At 36.7% G+C, this 19,991-nt stretch overlaps 1 protein-coding gene across 2 annotated transcripts in view; it reads right to left on the minus strand.

Annotated features, from left to right (window-relative positions):
- The window catches only part of LOC131430523 (uncharacterized), a 261,423-nt gene that overhangs the window by 62,212 nt on the left and 179,220 nt on the right, over positions 1 to 19,991 (minus strand). For both annotated transcript variants that reach the window (XR_009229537.1, XM_058595576.1), the window contains exons 3-4: positions 14,977 to 15,312; positions 5,885 to 6,793 (exon numbers count right to left, since the gene is read on the minus strand). Coding sequence is in view for 1 of the 2 variants with exons in the window: in XM_058595576.1 (XP_058451559.1) it covers positions 5,885 to 6,008 (124 nt within the window). In the remaining variant the exon portion in view is untranslated. The remainder of the gene's footprint in view (positions 1 to 5,884; positions 6,794 to 14,976; positions 15,313 to 19,991) is intronic.

The following is a 19,991-nucleotide window of genomic DNA, read 5'->3' on the forward strand; positions in this document are numbered from 1 at the left end:
AAAAAATAGCCAATTCAACAAATATTTTATTATTATTATTATTAAAAAATCTAAATTAGCAAAAGTAAAATTTTTTTAGTTGTCTCAAAAAATAACTAACTAAAATCAGAAAATTAACTAAATTTTTCGCCAAAACGCTGATTTCTATCTTTTCGTGCATGTAAAATTTTCACGTCTGCATACTAGAATTCCTCCAACGAAAGAGTTAAATATTATAAGTATGACGAGAAAAAACAAACAAGAAGCCCAACGCAATTCTAAAAGTATGTAAATTTGACGAATGTATATAAAAGGTTCAAATCCCTTACAAAAGAAATCGGAAAATTTACTTGTAAATCTTCAACCTGGCACCTGTGATTCCGACGCTCATTATTTCGCCATTCTGCGGCGATTTCGTCGCATTCTATGCTCGGCTGAAAACCACAAATCATGGTGGACGAATAAGAAGATCAAAAATACCTTCTTCGTTATTAAACTGAGAGGGTTTAGAAATTTTATTTGAACTGCTTGATACCCAATGCATCTTTCAAGATGATTCTGAAAGGCTTTACAAATGTCCAAAGTACACCGAAACCACCATTTACGAGCTAAACGGGGGTTCGTAAATCGAGTTAGTTTATAAAAAAAGTTTACGATATTTTGAATTTACTTCGTAAAAAAAGTTTACGTTATTTGGTGTTTGGTTTCGCAATGGATTTGAAGAGCAGATATCGGATAACAATGCTTGGAGTCGTTCCATTCCAATAGTATTCCAATTTTAAAAGTTTTCAACACGGAAACACCGAAATCAGCCTTTTGGCGAAAAAATTAGTTAATTTTCTGATTTTAGTTAGTCATTTTTTGAGACAACTAAAAAAATCTTACTTTTGCTAATTTATATGTTTCAATTCTCATTCCCTTAATAATAATAAAATATTTGTTGAAATAGCTATTTTTTGTTTGATTTCACCAATTAAACGTGCTGTCATTTCTTAGCTAAGGCACACTTCATTTCCATTCAACTAATTTTTTAGTTGAATTGTGAGAAATAAAACGTTGTTTCCAACCAAAATAAATGGTTGAATTGGCTTCCGAAAAAACGTTAACATCGTTATGAATACTAGTCACTACATGGCACACTACTACCGAAAAAATTTCAGTCGCGGTTGTCTTTTCTATATTGGCAGGTATAAATACGATGTTGTATTGGAGAAAAAAACGAATCATAAACTTCTTTTTGAAAATTTTTCTTCTAAATCGCTGATTTCTTCATTCGACTGTTCCACGTAAAAACATTATTATGCACAATCGTTTCAAATGTGCACAAATTCTGAATAAATGCATATTCCACTAAGAGTTTACGTCAGTTTTGCCTATCGGTTTAGAAATTTACATATGGATATATCGTAACACATGCGAAAAACATCAAAACAGTTTCAACAAGACTGTCCTTTTAGGCTTTTTAATGAATTGTTTTGCTTTGACACTTCTCATGAGTTTTTGGCTAAAAACTTGTTAATAAAACCAATTTCATTTCTGTTTTCTTTGTGCAAGTTTTTTTCAGCAAAATAAATTCTCAGTTTTAACTAATTTCATAGTTATTTTGGAAATTTTGTTGTTGAAATCAACTAATTCAGAAACAGTAATACGAATTAGGCGCAGAGCTAATTTCGGTCGTTCCGTGAATGAATATTAATAGTCCGCGTGGATTTCGAAATGACCCAAGCATAATTTTCCGGCACCTACTAATTATATCTGTTCCGAGAATTTCCATCTTGCAGGGGGTTGCAAGGAATGTCAATAAACCAGAAGTAGCTTTTTGGATTTCGACACGACCTCGAAAAATTTTAAAATCGTGGAAACTCGTAAACTTGTACAGAAATGGTGTCCACGAAAACGTTGTAGTAAATCAATCGAATACTGCATATTAAACAACATAATTTTGCTTTTCTCCTAGAATAAGCTGTTTTCGAGTTCTTGGGGTGTTTGGGGCTCCAATCGATAGTCGGGGTTTTTAACAATTCTATATCCTTTCTATGGAGAAAGACACGTTTCTCTATAGGTTTCTTGTCAAAAATATTAGCGAACAATCCGTTAGATCCATTTGGTTTACAGTTTACGGTAGTTGTTTGACAGTTCAGCAATTACCGAACGATCGGTAATCAATTTAATTACCGAACTGATTACCGAACGTTCAGCCGACGACACGACCTGCCACGACTATCAAAACTGTATTGCAAATTTAACTACCACTCAGTAACTGGTAATGTCAAAACGAAATCGCTTGATAATTTATTCAAACTGGCAACAAAGGCAAAAAATTGTTGATTTCGACTAACAACTACCATAACCTTAGTTGAGAATTTTGTTTTGATAGAAAATAAAAAATAATCTAAAATTTTCAATCGATTTGAATTGGGCGTAATTGCTCATTTACATTGACCTTGCAGGTATGTAAAGTAAGTATTGTAGTCTACTTTAGTGCCGAATAGTAGATGAAATTGAGTTTTTCGGACAGTTTCATCAATAACAACTGTTTTTCAGGAAACCGCGTTGTTAGGAAACTGGACGTTCATTCATTTTCGTTATGGTCAAACTCGAATCACTTGAGTCCGACGGAGAAGAACATTCAAATATCGTTATGAAGTAGACTAGTGAACATCTACCGGACATCTAATGATCATTCAAGCAGTTGTCACAGTCTGAATAGCAGTCGCAGTTCTCTGGATCACAACTGCAAATAATCTATGCAGTATTGAAAGTGTTTAATTAATTTAATGTATACACATAATTTGAACATAAATTTTGATAAAATTGCTTCGTTGTTTTTGTACTTAAATTACTTAAATATTTTTGGATTCTTTATATGTTTTACTGACCTTCACCGTTGTCGAATCAAACGTGTTGATTTTTGTGAACGAAGATGTTCTACCCCATATAGTCAATGATAGCTTAATTTAAAATAAATAAAATTTCCTTGATCAACTCAGCTCCACATTTTATTTACCAGGATGCTTCTTCGTTGGTTAGGAAAAAAACAGTGACTTTTTCACCACGTCATTCAGTTAGCAATACCTTACCGAATCTCTTCCAGACCATTTAAATTTATTTGGCAAATTTTAGGAGCAATAGCAACGAGAAACCTGAATCCGACTCTCTACTCTAGCGAATCAGCCAACGAGAAAAACAGATCCGAACAGATTATCACCGATGCCAGTAAAGCCGAAATGTGTTAGCCATCGGGAGCAGGGAAGTCATCTTCGAATTGATTTTCCATGAATTTCCAGAGATTAGACACCGACTTTGCCCTGAGAGAAAGAGTGATAGGACCGATTTGTCTCCAGTATGATGTCATTTTATTATTTACCTGTAGCAAATCCATGTTATGTTCCGGTAGCAAACTGTTCGTTTATTTGTTTTGGACCTCCTTGGCAACTAGTTCGTAGCAACTAAACAGTGTAGCTCGAGAAGATTCTTTTTATCAAATACGAGGGATCACTCAATTTTTGGTAACTGATGGTAAATCATCAACGGACATTTTTCATGGCGATTTTTCTTCAGAGTGCCTGATCGTGTCGTCGGTTCAGCTGTTGAAAGTTCGGTAAAAATTATCGAATTTTCGAAATTTTCCAAGTGTGTAGTATTCATTTTATTGCGAGTCAAACAACTGGTTGTGAAGTCGAACACAGGATGCATCAAACGAGAATATATGTTGAAATTACATTTCAAAGATACGAAATTAGTAATAAATTCCTGTAGGATTGCTGTTGTTACTCATTTTCAAACCCTTCAGGGGGGATCAACGATTTCAGACGTAGATCAAATGGCACGCATGTCTGATCTTGATCATATGTGATTTTCCTCCACCAAGCTGATCAAAGCTGATCGAATTATCCAATGATTGAATGAATTACATGAATCAAGAATCATTTTACCGACGACACGACCAGGCACTCCGAAGAAAACTCGGAATAAATATGATTCGTGAGCGATTTACCGTCAGTTACCAAAAATATAGCGACCCCTTGATACGGATAGAAAAAAATTTCTTCAGCAACACTGTTTGAGTTGCTATGAACTAGTTACCAAGAAGCTCCATAATAAATAAACAAACCATTGCAGGAAGTTTTCGAAACTTTTCTATAGATTTAAGTTTGTGCCATAAGCTCTCAGTTTAATCAAAAATCAAGAATTATTCTGAAGGTATTATGAGACAAAATACAAAATTTGAAGACAAAAATATGCTTTGACAGGCAGAGAAAGAAATTCTGGTTTTGTAAAAACGAAATCACTAGAAGTCTTGAAAGCTGTACGTGTCGACGCAAGCCATCCGTCGTCGGCTGAGTCCCCTGGCGACGTTCAACTTGAATTGTCGTGGTCGTTTGAAGATATAGATTTAAAAGCTTACAACCAACGAATATAACCGTCCGGCCTTCATTCAACATTATCGTCTAAACTATACACAGATGTTTGAAACTTTTGGGGGAAATGATATTATGAAATATGACGAAGTTAGACGCTTTAACATGTATGCTGATTGGCAACGAGAAGAAAAATCCGGAGCGGCGAATATATAAAGATTTGGCTAACAAATGAAATAGATTTATTTAGAAAACTCATTAGAAAAGAAACATATAAGAATTCTGTATATTAGTGTATTCGTGCTTTCATATAAAAAACGATTCTGAACTGGAATAAAAAGTAAAGTTCAACATTTTAAGTATCTTTGATTTGCTGGTTGAATGAAGCTGATATACTAGTTTGACAGTGAAGTCTCGCTCTGACGGATTTTATGACTGCAAACTTCACCACCTTTTAAAAACTCATTTACGTATCAGATAGTCGTCATAGATTTAAGTCTAGTTACGTTAAACTATTTAACAAGCTTCAACGCATATTTAAACGATACGTGATACCGACAACGCGTTAAAAGTACTCAATACAAAAGATGAGGAAATATGGAAACCTGATTCTGCTGTTCTTAAAAGCCATTTTTTGTATGTTCGAGCTCCAGCCAGCCTCAACAAAAGCCTCTATCTAACAGTCAAATCAAATCATCGCTCTGGCATGTGATGATGCTGGAGAACTTTCAACTTACTGCTAAATAAAGATCTTCCATTCGAGGCAGTTCGTTTTGTTACATTTTTTAAGTCTTTAATATGCAGTAACCAAGGTTATGGTAATTGTTATTCAAAATCAATAATTCATCGACTTCTGTTGCCAGTTTCAATAGTTTTCCAGTCGATTTCGTTTTGACATTTCCAGTTACTGAAGGGTAGTTAAATTTGCGATACAGTTTCGATAGACGTCGTGTCGTCGATTTTACCTTAAAATCACTACCGATTTTGTGTGACGGAAGATCAGTACCAACTTTCAGAAATTTCAGTTTTCAAAGCATGCAAAACCGTAGCCTACTCTGCCAACTAGACCCGGCAACGGTGCATGAAAAGTTTCTTCGTATTTGCGATTGCAGCCGTCAGATTCTACGTCAGATTCATTGCGACAGTAAGATGAATCTCGTCAACAAGGATATCAATTCCCCCTGCCATCTGTCCTTTATTCTATTCAATTATCGAACGGATGCTGAAGTGGAACTGTAACGATTACTGAAAATACTTCACCTTGTTGAGAAAACTGACTTTAAGGTTTATCAGTCCAGTGAAATGGACGATAGCGGAAATTTCAAAGAAAATCCTCGAGATTATCCGGCCCCCGTGGAAGTAATTTTGTATTATCTTTTATGAATCTTGCGTTGTATTTTTTTTTATAAACTTGACTAATCATATTTTCATCTAGTCAAAACACCTGGATGCAGGTGTTCGGATTCTAAGTAGATCAGTCTTTGATTGGAACTCCACTGTCGAAAAAATAATTGCTGCTGGGAAAAAGCTCTACTAAAACTTACCTGAGTGGGGTGCTCCCATTGCGATTGTAAAAATTAGTATCACAGCGAGTATTTGCTTCTGATTACAGCAGCAGTAGCAACAGCAGGAGCAAATTCCGTTGCTCATAACGTTTCTCCAAGCCATATTAATCCGCTAGCTCCAAGCTAGTCATTTATTTTCCCTTCGTTTTGTTTTACCACGATTGTTTTTTTTCTGTCCTTCCCGTTCTGTTCACTGGAAGATGAATGAGTCCTGGCGCGCGTATCTTATTGCGGTACGGATCGTGTTCCTGTTTCTACAACTAGCGTTGTGGCTAGCGTTGCACCTGACTGTGGCGACGATATGCAGGTAAGCTGCGCTGCTTGTGCATTTATAATTAACCAGTAAGGTATCAGGAAAAAGTTGTGCTTTGTTGCGCTTCGGTCGGCTTACCACCGGAATAATCGGAAGTTTCTACCCAACCCACCGCAAGCTCTTTGCCGTTCGCAGTGCCGGAAGTGCCTTTTCGTTCGTTGTGCTTGTTCACACAACTGCTGCCACATTGGGTGGCATCAGGACGTGCATGTATATTGGAATTGTCATCTGGTTTGGCCCTTGTTTACACAATCCGGCAAAAGACTTTCATTCACGACCGACGGAGCGTGGGCGCTTTTTTTCTGCCTTCTTGTCGCAGATGTACTACGGAAGCCGCACCCTGGCACGTGCGGAGTATTGAATACACTGTTATAGACCGCTCACTTTGCGATGTTAATGTTGAATCCGTCACAAAGAATGACACATATTTTTTTCCCATACACCTGTTGTGTGCATGCGGGCGCAACGATGAGCGATGGTGGCGATACGCAGCTGCTGGCTGACGAAGTTTTTTCCCGGAATCCTCACCACCACCCGCTGCTGGGTGCTTGATTGAAGTCCGCCATTGTACGGCCCTGCGAATGAAAATAAATGCATGTATGTATTTTTAATTATGTCATGTTTGTTACACACCGGAAAAAGTAAACACAGAGGATTTGGTTTTCGCTGAGCCGTTCACTTTTCGCAAGCGTTGCACGATATTGCATGAATATTAAGAAGTAAGTTGACAAAGGTCGTTGTTGTGTAACCTTTAAGCTTGTTTTAACCCAGCATGGCAGTCTTTTGATTATAGTAAAGTTGCCACACCGGGACAGGAGCTTCAGTCAAGATATTTTTGGAGAATCTCTTTCTATCCAGCTTCATGAGCTTTTTTTTCAGGGAAAAACTTTTCAAATAAAACAAACCTTAATTAGACTTTTGAGAATGCTTTTTTTGTTTCTTGGAAGTCGTATCTCACATCCAATCTGTCCTGGAGCCTGTTGTGTGCAAGGACAACTAGAAAACTTGTATGACTGCAAGTTACACGACTCACGGGTAAATGATTAAAATTTTTATTGAAGTACATTGTATTATTGGCGTTTTAAGCAGACATGTCTGTGTGACCATTTTATTAGAAAACTAACTGAATTACTTGGCCTTGCTCGGAAATGTTTCGTGAAGGCAAGGTCGCAGAAAGATTCCAGAAATATTCCTGCCCTTTGAAATATTCTGAATGTAGTGAAGCGCAACTTAGACGGCTCCTCGATTGAACAATATTCCGTACATGCTCAGACTGCGCACGGCCAGTGTCCCATCTCAGATCGCACAATAATCATAATATTCACTGTATTCTCGTCAAATCGGGTCCGTTTTATGGTTGGTTCCTTTTGTGAGGACATTGAAAATACTTTTCTCTATATAAACACCTTCTTAGTAACCTATGAGAACCAAAACGTATAAGGAGTGTATCGAAAAAAGCTATCCACAAACATTTGTGTTGTACGCATGTATTTGTGATGGTATTTTAATGCTCAGATCACAGCATGCTGTGCGTTTGGCTGTCAGCTTCCGTTTGTTTACTTGTATGTGCGGTTGAAATTCTGCGTTTTCAAAATGTCGCGTATTGAAAAGGAAGTGAAAATTAAGGATCTGGACACATGGCTAAGTGAGAAGGGTATTACTATGCGAAAATTGGGGAAGCGGTTTGGAATTCATCATGCCAGTGTTAAACCCATCATTAATAGGTTTGGGAAACACTATTCTTTGGATGAGCTACCAGGAAGAGCCAGAAAACCCGGTTCTTCCAACCCAAAACTGGACCAGAAAGTGGTATCTGTAATCATGAAGAACAAATCAATGTCAAAACGTGATTTGGCCAAGAAAAAATAAGGAACGAGTGTCGGAATGATCCAGCGTATCAAGAGGCGAAATCACCTGAAGACCTACAGGAAGCTGAAAATTTCGAAACAAAGTGTAGAACAGAAGAAGCGAGCAGCAACAAGGACTCGGAAATTATATTCGCGTCTTTTGCAGTGTCCGGATGGATGCGTTTTGATGGACGATGAGACTTACGTAAAGGAGGACTTAAAAACCCTTTCAGGTCCACAATACTTTACTGTCCTCGTTGGGGAGGATGTTCGAAAATTCGTGAAAGAAGGGTCTAAACGATGAAAAAAATCAAAATTTTTGCGATTTTTTTTCCAGAATTATCGTTCAACAAAATAATTTCAAATGATTTGCATGATAAAAAGCATCATTCGAACAACATTTTGTAATTTTTTTGTGGAAAAATATTGAGAAATATGTCGGTGAAGAGGTATTTTCGAGAACGCTTCTTAAAAATCATGATTTGCGGTGTCCACTGTATCTCAGCGCAGACTAATCAGAAGTAAACAAATCGAAGCAGCATAGTTAGAGAAGAAGTTTTTCTAGACCCCAACGTTTCTGTTTGATTTTTATTATTTTTTTCAATTTTTGGTTGTTGTTCAAAGTGAAAACTACGAAAACGTTGGGGTCTGGTTTTTTCTATGTAGAAAGTGTGTGCAAAATTTGAAAAAAATTGGTGCAGTAGTTTTTGAATGACGATAGACACGGACTTTCGAAACCTGCTTTCGAGGAAAACGGGTTTAATGGTTTTGTCTATAAAATCAATGGAAACAATTAATTACTCCAGGAAGCCCATAGCCCTAACATTTTCAAAAGATCGTATTTTCTCTTTTATAATTTATTATAACGAAACATTTCAAGAATGTTTTGTCAAGTTTTGAAGTCAATCGAAGTAGAAATCTTGGGCCTGTGCGTCGAGATCTTGCTTCTTTGTAGAATGAGATAGCCATAGATAAAGGTCCATAACTTCCAGAGTTTCGTTCCAATAGACTTGAAAATTTCACAGAAAATTCTTCAAATATTTTACTATAGGAAAATCTAAAGAAAATAGTAAATGATTTTTCAAAAGTGTTAGACCCTACCCGCCCCTTAAGGAATTCCGTATGAAACTGTAAAACTTTTCTTTTGAACCTATAAGTTTATGAAAATCGATTTTGCCATCTTGAAGAAAAGTGAGTGAGATCCTTTTTGCAGTTTTAATCACCATTTCCAGTTCTTCCGAAACCGGATTCAGATGAGCGGACTAGCCAACGTTGGTTCGTTCGCCAGCAACAAATATGACCTACAAATTGGAACAGTTTTGAACGTAGTTAAACCTATACTTACTACACCCAAACCTACATTTACGAACCTTATATATGTATGTATGTATGCTTACACACTCACCCGTCTACATATATGTGTATATAGTTATACATATAAATGATCGCTTTCATTTCACCAATATTTATATGTATAAATAAATACAAATATTTGCACACATGCGTGCGTATAATAATACATATATAAGTTACGTCAATGGAGGTTAGGGTGTGTTTCATACTCTATTTCGATTAAGCCAATTTATCGAAATCTAACAAACAAAACGAATCTGCGTTTCTGTTATTTCTGCATATGTAAGTCAAGCTAAACAGCATGAATCAGCAGCATAAAACATGTAGTAGGATTATTATTATTATTATTATTATTATTATTATTATTATTATTATTATTATTATTATTATTATTATTATTATTATTATTATTATTGTTATTATTATTGACATCACTACACCACCAGCACGGTATTACTGCACTACTGGCTGTGCAAATTGCTTATTTTTTTCAAATAAATTTCAATTCATTGACGTTTTTTATTCTTTCGGCATACTTATCATAAAATAGCTAAAATTTTTATCAATCGCAGCAACGTCTTTTACCAATATCACACACTAGTAGCTGACATCCGTAACCGTTTTGTTTTCTTTAAAGCGTGTACGAAATAGAACAAAGCACGCATCGTTCGTATTGTGTCTTCTTCCTCACACCGTACCACCACATACCGATGTTGTATATATTGTCATTCTATAAAGACTGTCCCAGAAAGTATGGACGTATCGATTTCATTAGTTTGTTTCGAAATGCGTGGACTTTCAGCAGAACAACGTCGGAAAATTGTGTACAAATGGTGCACAGAACGCGGACTGTCACTGAGAAAGATAGCAAAAATTAAAAAGGAGTAAGTGAAAAAGCCGTGCGAAATGCAATCAGGAAGTTCGGTGAGGATAACACCTTTGAGGATAAACTCAGTTGGATAAACGTGTACTGAAGGCGTTCGAGCAAAAGAAGGAGGTTTCGGTTTGGGATGTGGCCAAAAAGGTGGACATTTCGAGTCAAATGTTCTTCGTGCTAAAGAACGATTGAATCTTCGAACCTATAAGAAGCAGAAACAACCAAAACGTAGTCCGAAACAAGTAGCATCGATCAGGCCGAGGGTTCGAAAGCTGTACAATACGATTCTTGCTGGAAATTTGAACTGCATAATCATGGACGACGAAACCTATGTGAAACTTGATTACAAATCCTTGCCGCGACCACAATATTATACGAAGCGATAAGGGCCGAGACATCGATTGAAGTCGAAAAATTTGGTAAGAAAGCTATGGTCTGGCAAGCAATTTGTAGCTGCGGTAAGATTTCGAAACCCTTCATCACCACTGCTTCAATGAACAGCGAAATATACATCAAGGAATGTTTACAAAAACGACTTCTACCCATGATTCGAAGCCACAAGGATCCTGTTGTCTTCTGGTGAGATCTTGCTTCTTCCCACTACTCGAAATCAACGGTAGAATGGTATACTACCAAAAAAGTCACTTTCGTCCCAAAAGACATAAATCCACCTAATTGCCCACAAGAAGGTGCGCCAGCTAGTCTACAATGGCTAAGTAGCAAATGTTGAGAATAATATTCTGTTGTTGTAGTCTAATATTATCAGTATATCGAATAGAATTGGAATATCTAACACTTGTGAATTATTTACAGTGAAATCAAAGTGCGTCCATACTTTCTGGGACAGTCTTTATGGCGATTTGAAAACTTTTACACTCATCACCCTGTAACTGCGGAACCGGAGGTCAGATCCGGATGAAATTTTACAGTAGCTTTAAAGATAATATGAGGTTTAATTCAAATTTTTTGTGAAAATCGGTTCAATCATCGCAGAGAAATCGAAGTGAATTCCATTTTTGAGATTTTCTTTACCATTTTCGGTGCTTCCGGAACAAGAAAAGGGGGAACCAGTAGTGGCGATTTGAGTTTTTTTAGCATTAGCATTAGAGACCGCCCGTGTGTTGCTACTCCGTTATTGATCTGGACCAATTGAGATTGCAAAATGATTTTTTGAAGTAACATGTTTGGGAATAACACATTGTTTCACACTGTGCAAACTGTATTGAACCATGCATGCTGATCAATACCGACGCCGGCCACGTCCGAATGCAGATCTTCTTGGGAGGGAAAGGATTGTTAGTTCGATGCATGTTGCTACTAAGAACCGAGGAATCCTCTGCATTCCCACATGCATCACAGGAGAGGATACTTTGTTAGTAAATGTTTTAATAATGTTATCATGTGTTTATTGCTCTGGGTAGCCGGCTATCAAGAATGTTTTAAAGTTTTATGGTTTTATGTGTTACTTTGTGCTGGCAATATAATGCACGAAACAGTCAATCTCCGAAATTGACAAAACTCTGGACAGCTGGCTGTCGAGTATGCAGTCACTCGTTTATGCATCTACCTTTCGCGTTTTTTAGTCATGCAAAAAAAAACACATGCGGATTGATAAAAAAGGTATCATCTCACTGCTAGGTGGATTAAGCACGTTTTTATAAAAAAAATACGTGATACAATATAAACGAGCGAATAGGATTTAGACAAAAAAGTTGATTCATTGCATTGAAATATTCTAAACAGTTATTATAAAATCATTTTAAATCACCAAACAAAGGTCAACAGATTTCACACGCGTCTTGATTCTTTTTTATTTCCGCTTTATTATTTTAATTATTTATTAAAATTATTAATTGGTTATATTAGTTGATCTGGGCAGCCGGCTACCGAGAAAAATATTAATTTACTGTTTGAAATATTAATATCAAGTTTTTTTTACTATGTATTCGATATACCGATATATGTTACCTCTGTTATTAACTTTGTAATATAAACGGATTTGCGCAATGGTTGATTTTTATCATTCATTTTATAATCTTTTTTCCGAAGCTAGACGGAAATTGATAGGTTGAATAAAGAGATGATTTAGTAAAATAGAGTAATCAGAAGTAAAACATTGAAAATATCTGATAACTGAAAGGAAAAAGAAACTCCTGTAATTGTCGCCTTTTACGCCATGGAAGCAGGAACCCAGTGGATCTATTCTTGGATCATTTTTTTTCCGCCGGATTCCACACGGCATCTACGCTGGTACAGTCCGGAGAGAGCTAATAGGTACTATCAATCTCCTAGTGGACCCCAGCCCCTAGTAGTGGCGAATTGAGTTTTTTTGCCCACAAACTAACAATCTCTGCAAAGAATTAGAAGAATTTATCAGACAGTTTTATGGGATTTGTACCTATTTTTGACCATCATTTGTGGAAAAATACTAATGAAATTGGTAATTTTCCACGCTTTAGTTCCGGAACCGGAAGTCGGATCCGGATAAAATGTTCTAGCAATTTTTAGAAAACTATAAGACCTTTCATTTAAATCTTAGTTTGTGAAAATCGGTTGAGCCTTTTCAAAGAAAATTGAGTGCACACTTTTTCTTTAATTTTCATATATTACCATGTAACTCTGGAACCGGAAGTCGGATCGAAATGAAATTCAATAGCAGACTATGGGACCATAAGACCATTTATTTGAATTTTAGTTTCTGGGGGTCTGGGTAAATTAAGAGAGTACCCGGGCCCCGACTTTTTCAGGGGGCCCGGAAATTCGAAGAAAAAACGTTTCTTTCATACCTTAGCACTTAGCATTACTATCTAGCACGACATTGAATTGCTTACCCTACTCCTGTTTTTCAAAAAATGATATATGAAAATTCATTTTCAAACTCCTTCTAGTTAAACACCCCCAATCCTCCCCTTTCAAAAATGGTCCTAGGATCATCTCAAGTGTAAATGATATCTAGCATAGTTTTTTTGAAAATTCTATCAACTTCACATTAAACTTTCTGTTGTAGAGGCACTCATTACATTCACCGCGTATAACCACGTGTCTCGCTCTGCGTATTACATTGCCCTCTCGCATATGTACAAAGCGACTCTCGATAGGCCGGGTGACCATAAAAGTTTCGATTCGGTTCCCGTTTTCATAAAATGTGTCTGCATCCAATAAAGCTACCGCTTGTTTGGCAGCCTTGCTGAGCCGATTTTATTTCTCTCTCATTTTTCGTTCCGTTACCAGGAGCAGAAAAAAATGTGCGTCTATGGAAATCGACTTACCTTCACAAAAATAACAATAACTTCATTTTTATCAAGACAACATATATGTTTTTATGCACCAATCGCATTTAATTCAAATTATCTAGACATTGTCAGGATAGATTTTCGATCCATGCTTTTGAAGGCGAGATATTCAATGAACAAGTTGAAAGATGGCGTTTCTTTCTTCAGAAAAAAGACTTTCATGACCGCTAATGTCAATGAATCATTCTGAAATTTTCACAAAATAATTTAAACTAATTTTCTAAAAGATTGTTTCTGAGAAAATCAGATTTTAAGCGTGAATATAGCCTTTAGAAACACCCTAAAACACACTGGCCTAAGACCTCGCCTTTAATGTTACTTGCTACTCACTCACCCTCCTGAAAATGTCCCAGTGATCATAAGGAGAAGAGCAAGAAGTATATGTGCCACGTTTGCAAGTTTGATAGCAATCCGTTCTGTAGTTTCGCAGTTATGCCATTACAAACATTACACTCCTCTTTTACTACATCCATCCTACACGAATGGTCTCATAATCATATTTGAGTTGTGCAAAAAGAATCTATGGTCTTGAAAAATATCGATTCTCGTCTAATTAGATAAATGTTGTTAGAGACCGCCTGTTAAGGACACTTACTACACTAATAATATTTTAGGTATGCAAAATGTTTCTATGGTCTTCAAAAAAGTATCGTTTTTCGTCAAATTAGATAAATTTTGTCATAGCCCCTCTGTTAAGGACCCTAGCTACACACTCTCTCCCGTAATTTTTTTCTGCTTATCATCTCTGAAGAGCAAGAAGTACCTGTGCCAAGTTTGGTGGCAATCCGTTCAGTAGTTCCGCAGTTATGCCGTTACAAACATTAGATTCTGAAATTCCATGATTCTAGAACCCAATTCATGACCTGAATTCATGATCTGGATTCCGAACCTGATTTTTTGCAATTTAATGGTGAGCCAGTCCCAGATTCTTTAGTTCTTGAATCCAGTTCCAGAATTCAGTCCAGGCTAAGAATTTTGGTTCTGGTGAAGACAATTGGCTCATTTTAGAACCATTGAAATATTCTCAAAAGATTATGCGAAGTATACCTCTACTGAGTATCTAAATCTACAAAATAAAATGTATTTGTTCCGTGTTAATCAATTGTATGGCAGAAAATGTTTGTCGACAATAAGTCGTTTTGTTTCGAATTCGAAATGAGGACGATGACTCTATAACTTGATAGAATCACATAAAAACTAAACTAACGTCTGTTCAGAACTTCCGGTGACATTGTAGGCAATACATAGTGATCAATGCTCAAGAACACAGTGTCCTAAAAAGTTTTCAAAAATGTATACATGCGGAGCCAGCATTCAGAGCATCTTGTGCTTCAAACTAAAAACTTTATCATCATACAGAATTGAAGCATCGCTTCATGTTTGCATACCTCCGCAATCGTTTGAATGGCCCGTCTGGTCCTAATTGGTGCCCGCGTGACTGTGGTGCTTTGGTTGGCACAAATAGAGTTGCAAAGCTTGCAAAGATAACCGCGTTGAAAAGCTGTTCATTAGTGAGTTGCAAACTCGCTTTATGTGAGAATGCGGGTGATGATTTTTTTTACTGCACGAGATCACTTTTCTACTGCGGTTCAACGACGAAACTGAATGCTGTTATAGGGCATAAGATGAGTCCTGTTCAGAGTGTAGTAACGTCTCTCTCTCTCTTTCCATTGATGTATTTGTAGATTCGTTCCGCTATGGAAATGTTGATTGCAATGGTAAATCTGTGGGAAAAGGTAGAGAAAAAAGAATAACTGTTGAAATAATACTTAGACCCTATGCTTTACAAGTTGTGCTGTGAAGTAGAATTTTACAGGAAATTGTTGCTACAGGTAATGTCACCCTAGTTAGTCATTAGTTCGCATTAAAGGTGATGTTTTCTATGCACTTAAAAACTCCTTCTTCCAGAGTAGACACTTGTACTTTGCACCACGACGTTAATGCGTAATTTAAGTACCTAAAGTTTCCGGTTGAATGTTCCACGGGTGAGTGAATGAAAGCGTGGAAAACATCAGCAGTTCAACTTCCATAAATGCTAAGCCAATTTATTACATACCTTCGTAAATAATTAAACATGTATCAGCGAACTTGTTTCCGAGGGCTGATGAATTTTCCGAGAAGGGAAAACATGTCCTCCAAACGAGGCCAGGACGCTGGAAAAGGTCTCAGCTCGTGACATACGCAGATGGCGAAGAAAATTGGTTCCTTCATAATAGCATCCGCCTTCGCCGATATGAAGTTGAAAAGGTATTTTCGGAGAAATGCTTCTGCTTGAATTATGGCTAAATCGGATGATAAACAAAATAACATCTTAGAAAGATATTATTCGGTTTTATTAGCGCAAACATTCGTAAACGGGTTTTTTTTTCGAAGCATGTTGCTCTGGTCTGGAACTGAATTGGTGATTTTGTTAATAAATTTTGGATTTTGCTTCTGGACCGTATGAGATTAGCCTTTATCGATCTGGCATCTGTTAAATATTTACATTAGAAGGTTGAATGATAGCTTAAAAGCTTAGTGAAACAATAATCAGCTCGACAAATCTTTGGAAGACGATTTTCTCGTAATACTGTTCACAAAAAAGTTAGAACAAAAAAGTGACTGAGCGCAAACATATATTGGAGAAGCCAAATGTATGAAAAACTAACAGAAAAGATGAATTTTTGGAAAAAGATACGCTCAGAGACAGGACTCGAACCTGCGTTCTTATGCATTCCGTGCATACGCGCTACCATTTCGCCACTCTGATCTTGCTTTAGCCACTCTAAAACTCGAAAACAGACATAGTAGCAACGTACATCGAACATGGTCTACATCCTGGCCGTCACCCGACCGGTACCTTACATCCAAACATCTTCTCTGTCCATCAAACACTAGTCCTCTCGCTTTATACCTATTTCTCCGATCAAGCATTGAGTAGGAGAGTGTATTTATAATCGCTTGTCACCTTCTTTTAACAAGATTCAGAGTGGCGAAATGGTAGCGCGTATGCACGGAATTCAACAAGATTCAGAGTGGCGAAATGGTAGCGCGTATGCACGGAATGCATAAGAACGCAGGTTCGAGTCCTGTCTCTGAGCGTATCTTTTTCCAAAAATTCATGTTTTCTGTTAGTTTTTCATTCATTCGGCTTCTCCAATATATGTTTCCGCTCAGTCATTGCAAAAACTGAACTTAGTTATGGCGGCTTTACGTCAAACAACTAAAATTAATAAATCGCGAAAAAAAGTGAGTCTTTGAGAGCTACCCTAGCTTTAGTCCGAAAAATTGGTGTTACTTGATCAAATGAAGAGATAGGAAGACGGCTTCTTCAGCAAAGTTACTCCAAATAAAATTTCCTCAAACTTTACTGCGAAGTGCAATAATTTTTAAATTCGATTAAGTAAGTTAAAATTCAGATTTAAATCCAAACATATAACACCCTTATGATCGTTTACATCAAAAGATGCGCGAGTTGAATACAAACAACTTTTGTGAAAACATCAATTACAAAAAAAAAAACGAAAAGATTTTTGTCTCGCTAATTTCCCGTTTCGGTCCACTGTCCAATGTTTCTTTGGAAATTTGGACTTTTTTGGTCCCGAAATGCTCTTCTACGCCGTTCCGTTGCAAGGCAGTATAAAAAGATATTCCGGGAAGCTGTTTGAAGTCTACCAACACATAAGTTTCATCGTTCATCATTACTGTTCCTGGCTGTAGTCAAACGTGCGTCGTAAAATTTGAAAACGTTATGGACAGTACTTGCAGGAAAATCAACCTTTTTTGCAAGTTTTCTTACTGACATATTCGGACTTTCATTGAGACCGCACACAATTGCTTTTTTGTATTTCTTCTTTTTTCGACGCCACCTTCGATCTAAGAGCTTCACCAAAAATTGATTTAACACAATGACATCTGTCATCATCGGACGAAAAACGAAAAAACTCCGAAAAACTGGTAAACTTCACGCGTTGAAGAAGTATTTCCAAAGATGTACGCATTTAAGGGTGTCCCGATTTTATCACAAATAAGCCTTAGTTTCTGGGCCTGGTATCTGCAACCAAACTTCTGAACTAAATTCAAGTACTGAGTACTAAAACTGAATTCTGGAACGGGGTTTGTGAATTTTGAAATGGAACCGAATTTTGGATCTGATTTCAGAACTGCATCCGGGACCTGAATGTTGGTAACAAGTTTTGGACCTGGATTCGGCATCCGCATTCTGAAAACAGATTTTGGAAATAAGTTCTGGACCTGAGTTTAGGAATTGATTTCTAGACCCGGAATCTTGGAACTTAACTGAATTTTGGAACTGAATTCTAGATCTGGATTTCGCATCTGCATGCAATTCAGATGAAACCAGATTTTGGAAATAAATTTTGAAACTGAATTTTGAACCTGAATTCAGAAGCTGGATTCTACATCTAAATTCTGTATCTGAGTTTTGAACTACATATTGAAAGTGAATTATAAAACTGATTTCTGGAACTGATTTCGGGATTCTGGAACCGAATTTTGGTTCTGGAACTGAATTTTGAAAATGAATTCTGAAATCGAGCTCTGAAACTGAGCCCTGGAACTGAATTCTGGTAATGTGTTCTGGAAGTTCTGAAATGGGCCTCGATTCTGCATTCTTGAAACAGATTTTGGAAATGTATTCTGGACCTGGATTTTAGAACTGAATTTTAAAACTCAATTCTGGAATTTTGAAAATGAATTCTGGAACAGAATTTTGGAGCTAAATTTTGAGGTTAATTATTGAAACTGAACTCCAGACCTGCGTTTTGGTATTAGGGTTTGGGCCTGGTAACTGGAACTGCATTCAAGTACTGAATTCCAAAACTGAATTCTGGAACGAAATTTAGGAATTTGGAAATGAATTCTGGACCAGGAACTGAATTGTGGAGTTGTATTTTGAAACTGAATTTTAAAAATCAATTCTGAAACTGAATTCTGGTAGTGAGGTCTGGACGCGGATTCTGCATTCGGGAAACAAAATTCTGGACGTGGAACTGATTTATAGACATGGAATCTGAGAGTTTATCTTAGAACTTTTTTCTAGAACTGAATTTTGAAACTGAGTTTTGGATTCTAGAACTTAATATTGAAATTGAATCCTCAATACTGGAACAAGTTTTTAGAACTCAATTTTGGAATTGAATTTTAAACCTGAATTCTGGACCTGAAAAGTAGAACCGTATTTTGAAACTGAATTCTGAAATTGAGATCTGGAACTGAATTCGAGATCTGAATTCTGGTAATGAGCTCCTGACCTGGATTCTGCATCTGTATTCTGAAAACAAACTTTGAAAATCGTTTAATTCAAGGTTGATTCCTAGACCTGGAATCTGGAACTGGATCTTCGAACTTAATTCTAGAACTGAATTTTGAAACTGAACTCAGGATTCTGCATCTCGATTCTGGAACTGGAATTTAGTTTTCAATTCTAGAACTGAATTTTGAAATTGAGTTCTGGATTATGGAGCTGGTTTTTAAAATTCAATTTCGTAACCGAATTTAGAACCTAAAGTATGCACCTGGATGCTGGAAATCTTTGAGACTGAATTTCGAAACTGAAACCTGAGATCTGCAACTGAATTTGAGATCTATATTCTGGACTTGGCTTCTGGATTTAGGAGCTGGATTTTGAAACTGAATATTGAAATTGAATTCTGCAACTGGATTCTAGATCTGACTGAATCCTGGAACCGACGCTTGGACCAGGAACTGAATTTTGAAAATGAATTATAGAACTCAATTCGGGACCTGAGTTCTTGTAATGGGGTCCGGAACCTGGATTCTGCATTTGTATTCTGGAGAACGATTTTAGAAATGAGTTCTGGACCTAGATTTTTAACTGATTTCTGGACCTGTAATTTCAATTATGGAACTGATTTTTGAAACTGAATGCTAGACTTGGATTCTGGAACTGAATTTTAATGTTGAATTCTGTAACTGAGTTCGAGAACTGAATTTGGAACCTGAATTATGGTAATGAGCTCGGGATCTAGATTCTGCATCTTAATTTTAAATACAGATTATGGAAATGAATTCTTCAACTGAGTTCTAGAACTGACTTCCTGGACTTGGATTTTAGCAATAGTGTCTGGGCTTTTTATCTGAAACTAAATGTTGGCACTGAATTCTGGAACGGAATTTGAGATTTTGAAAATAAATTCTGGAACCGAATTTTGGACCTGGAACTGAAATCTGGCACTGAATATTGGAACTAAATATTGAAACAGAATTTTAAAACTCAATTCTGAAACTGAGTGTTGGAACTGCTCGAATTCTGGAACCTGAATTCTTGTAATGAGTTCTGAACAAGGATTCTGCATCTGTATTCTGGAAAACGATTTTGGTACTGATTTCTGGATCTGAATCTTCTTACTTACTTCTGGAACTGAATTTCGGAACTGAATTC

The sequence above is a fragment of the Malaya genurostris genome, chromosome 2, assembly GCF_030247185.1.
Source record: "Malaya genurostris strain Urasoe2022 chromosome 2, Malgen_1.1, whole genome shotgun sequence".
NCBI lineage: Eukaryota > Metazoa > Arthropoda > Insecta > Diptera > Culicidae > Malaya > Malaya genurostris.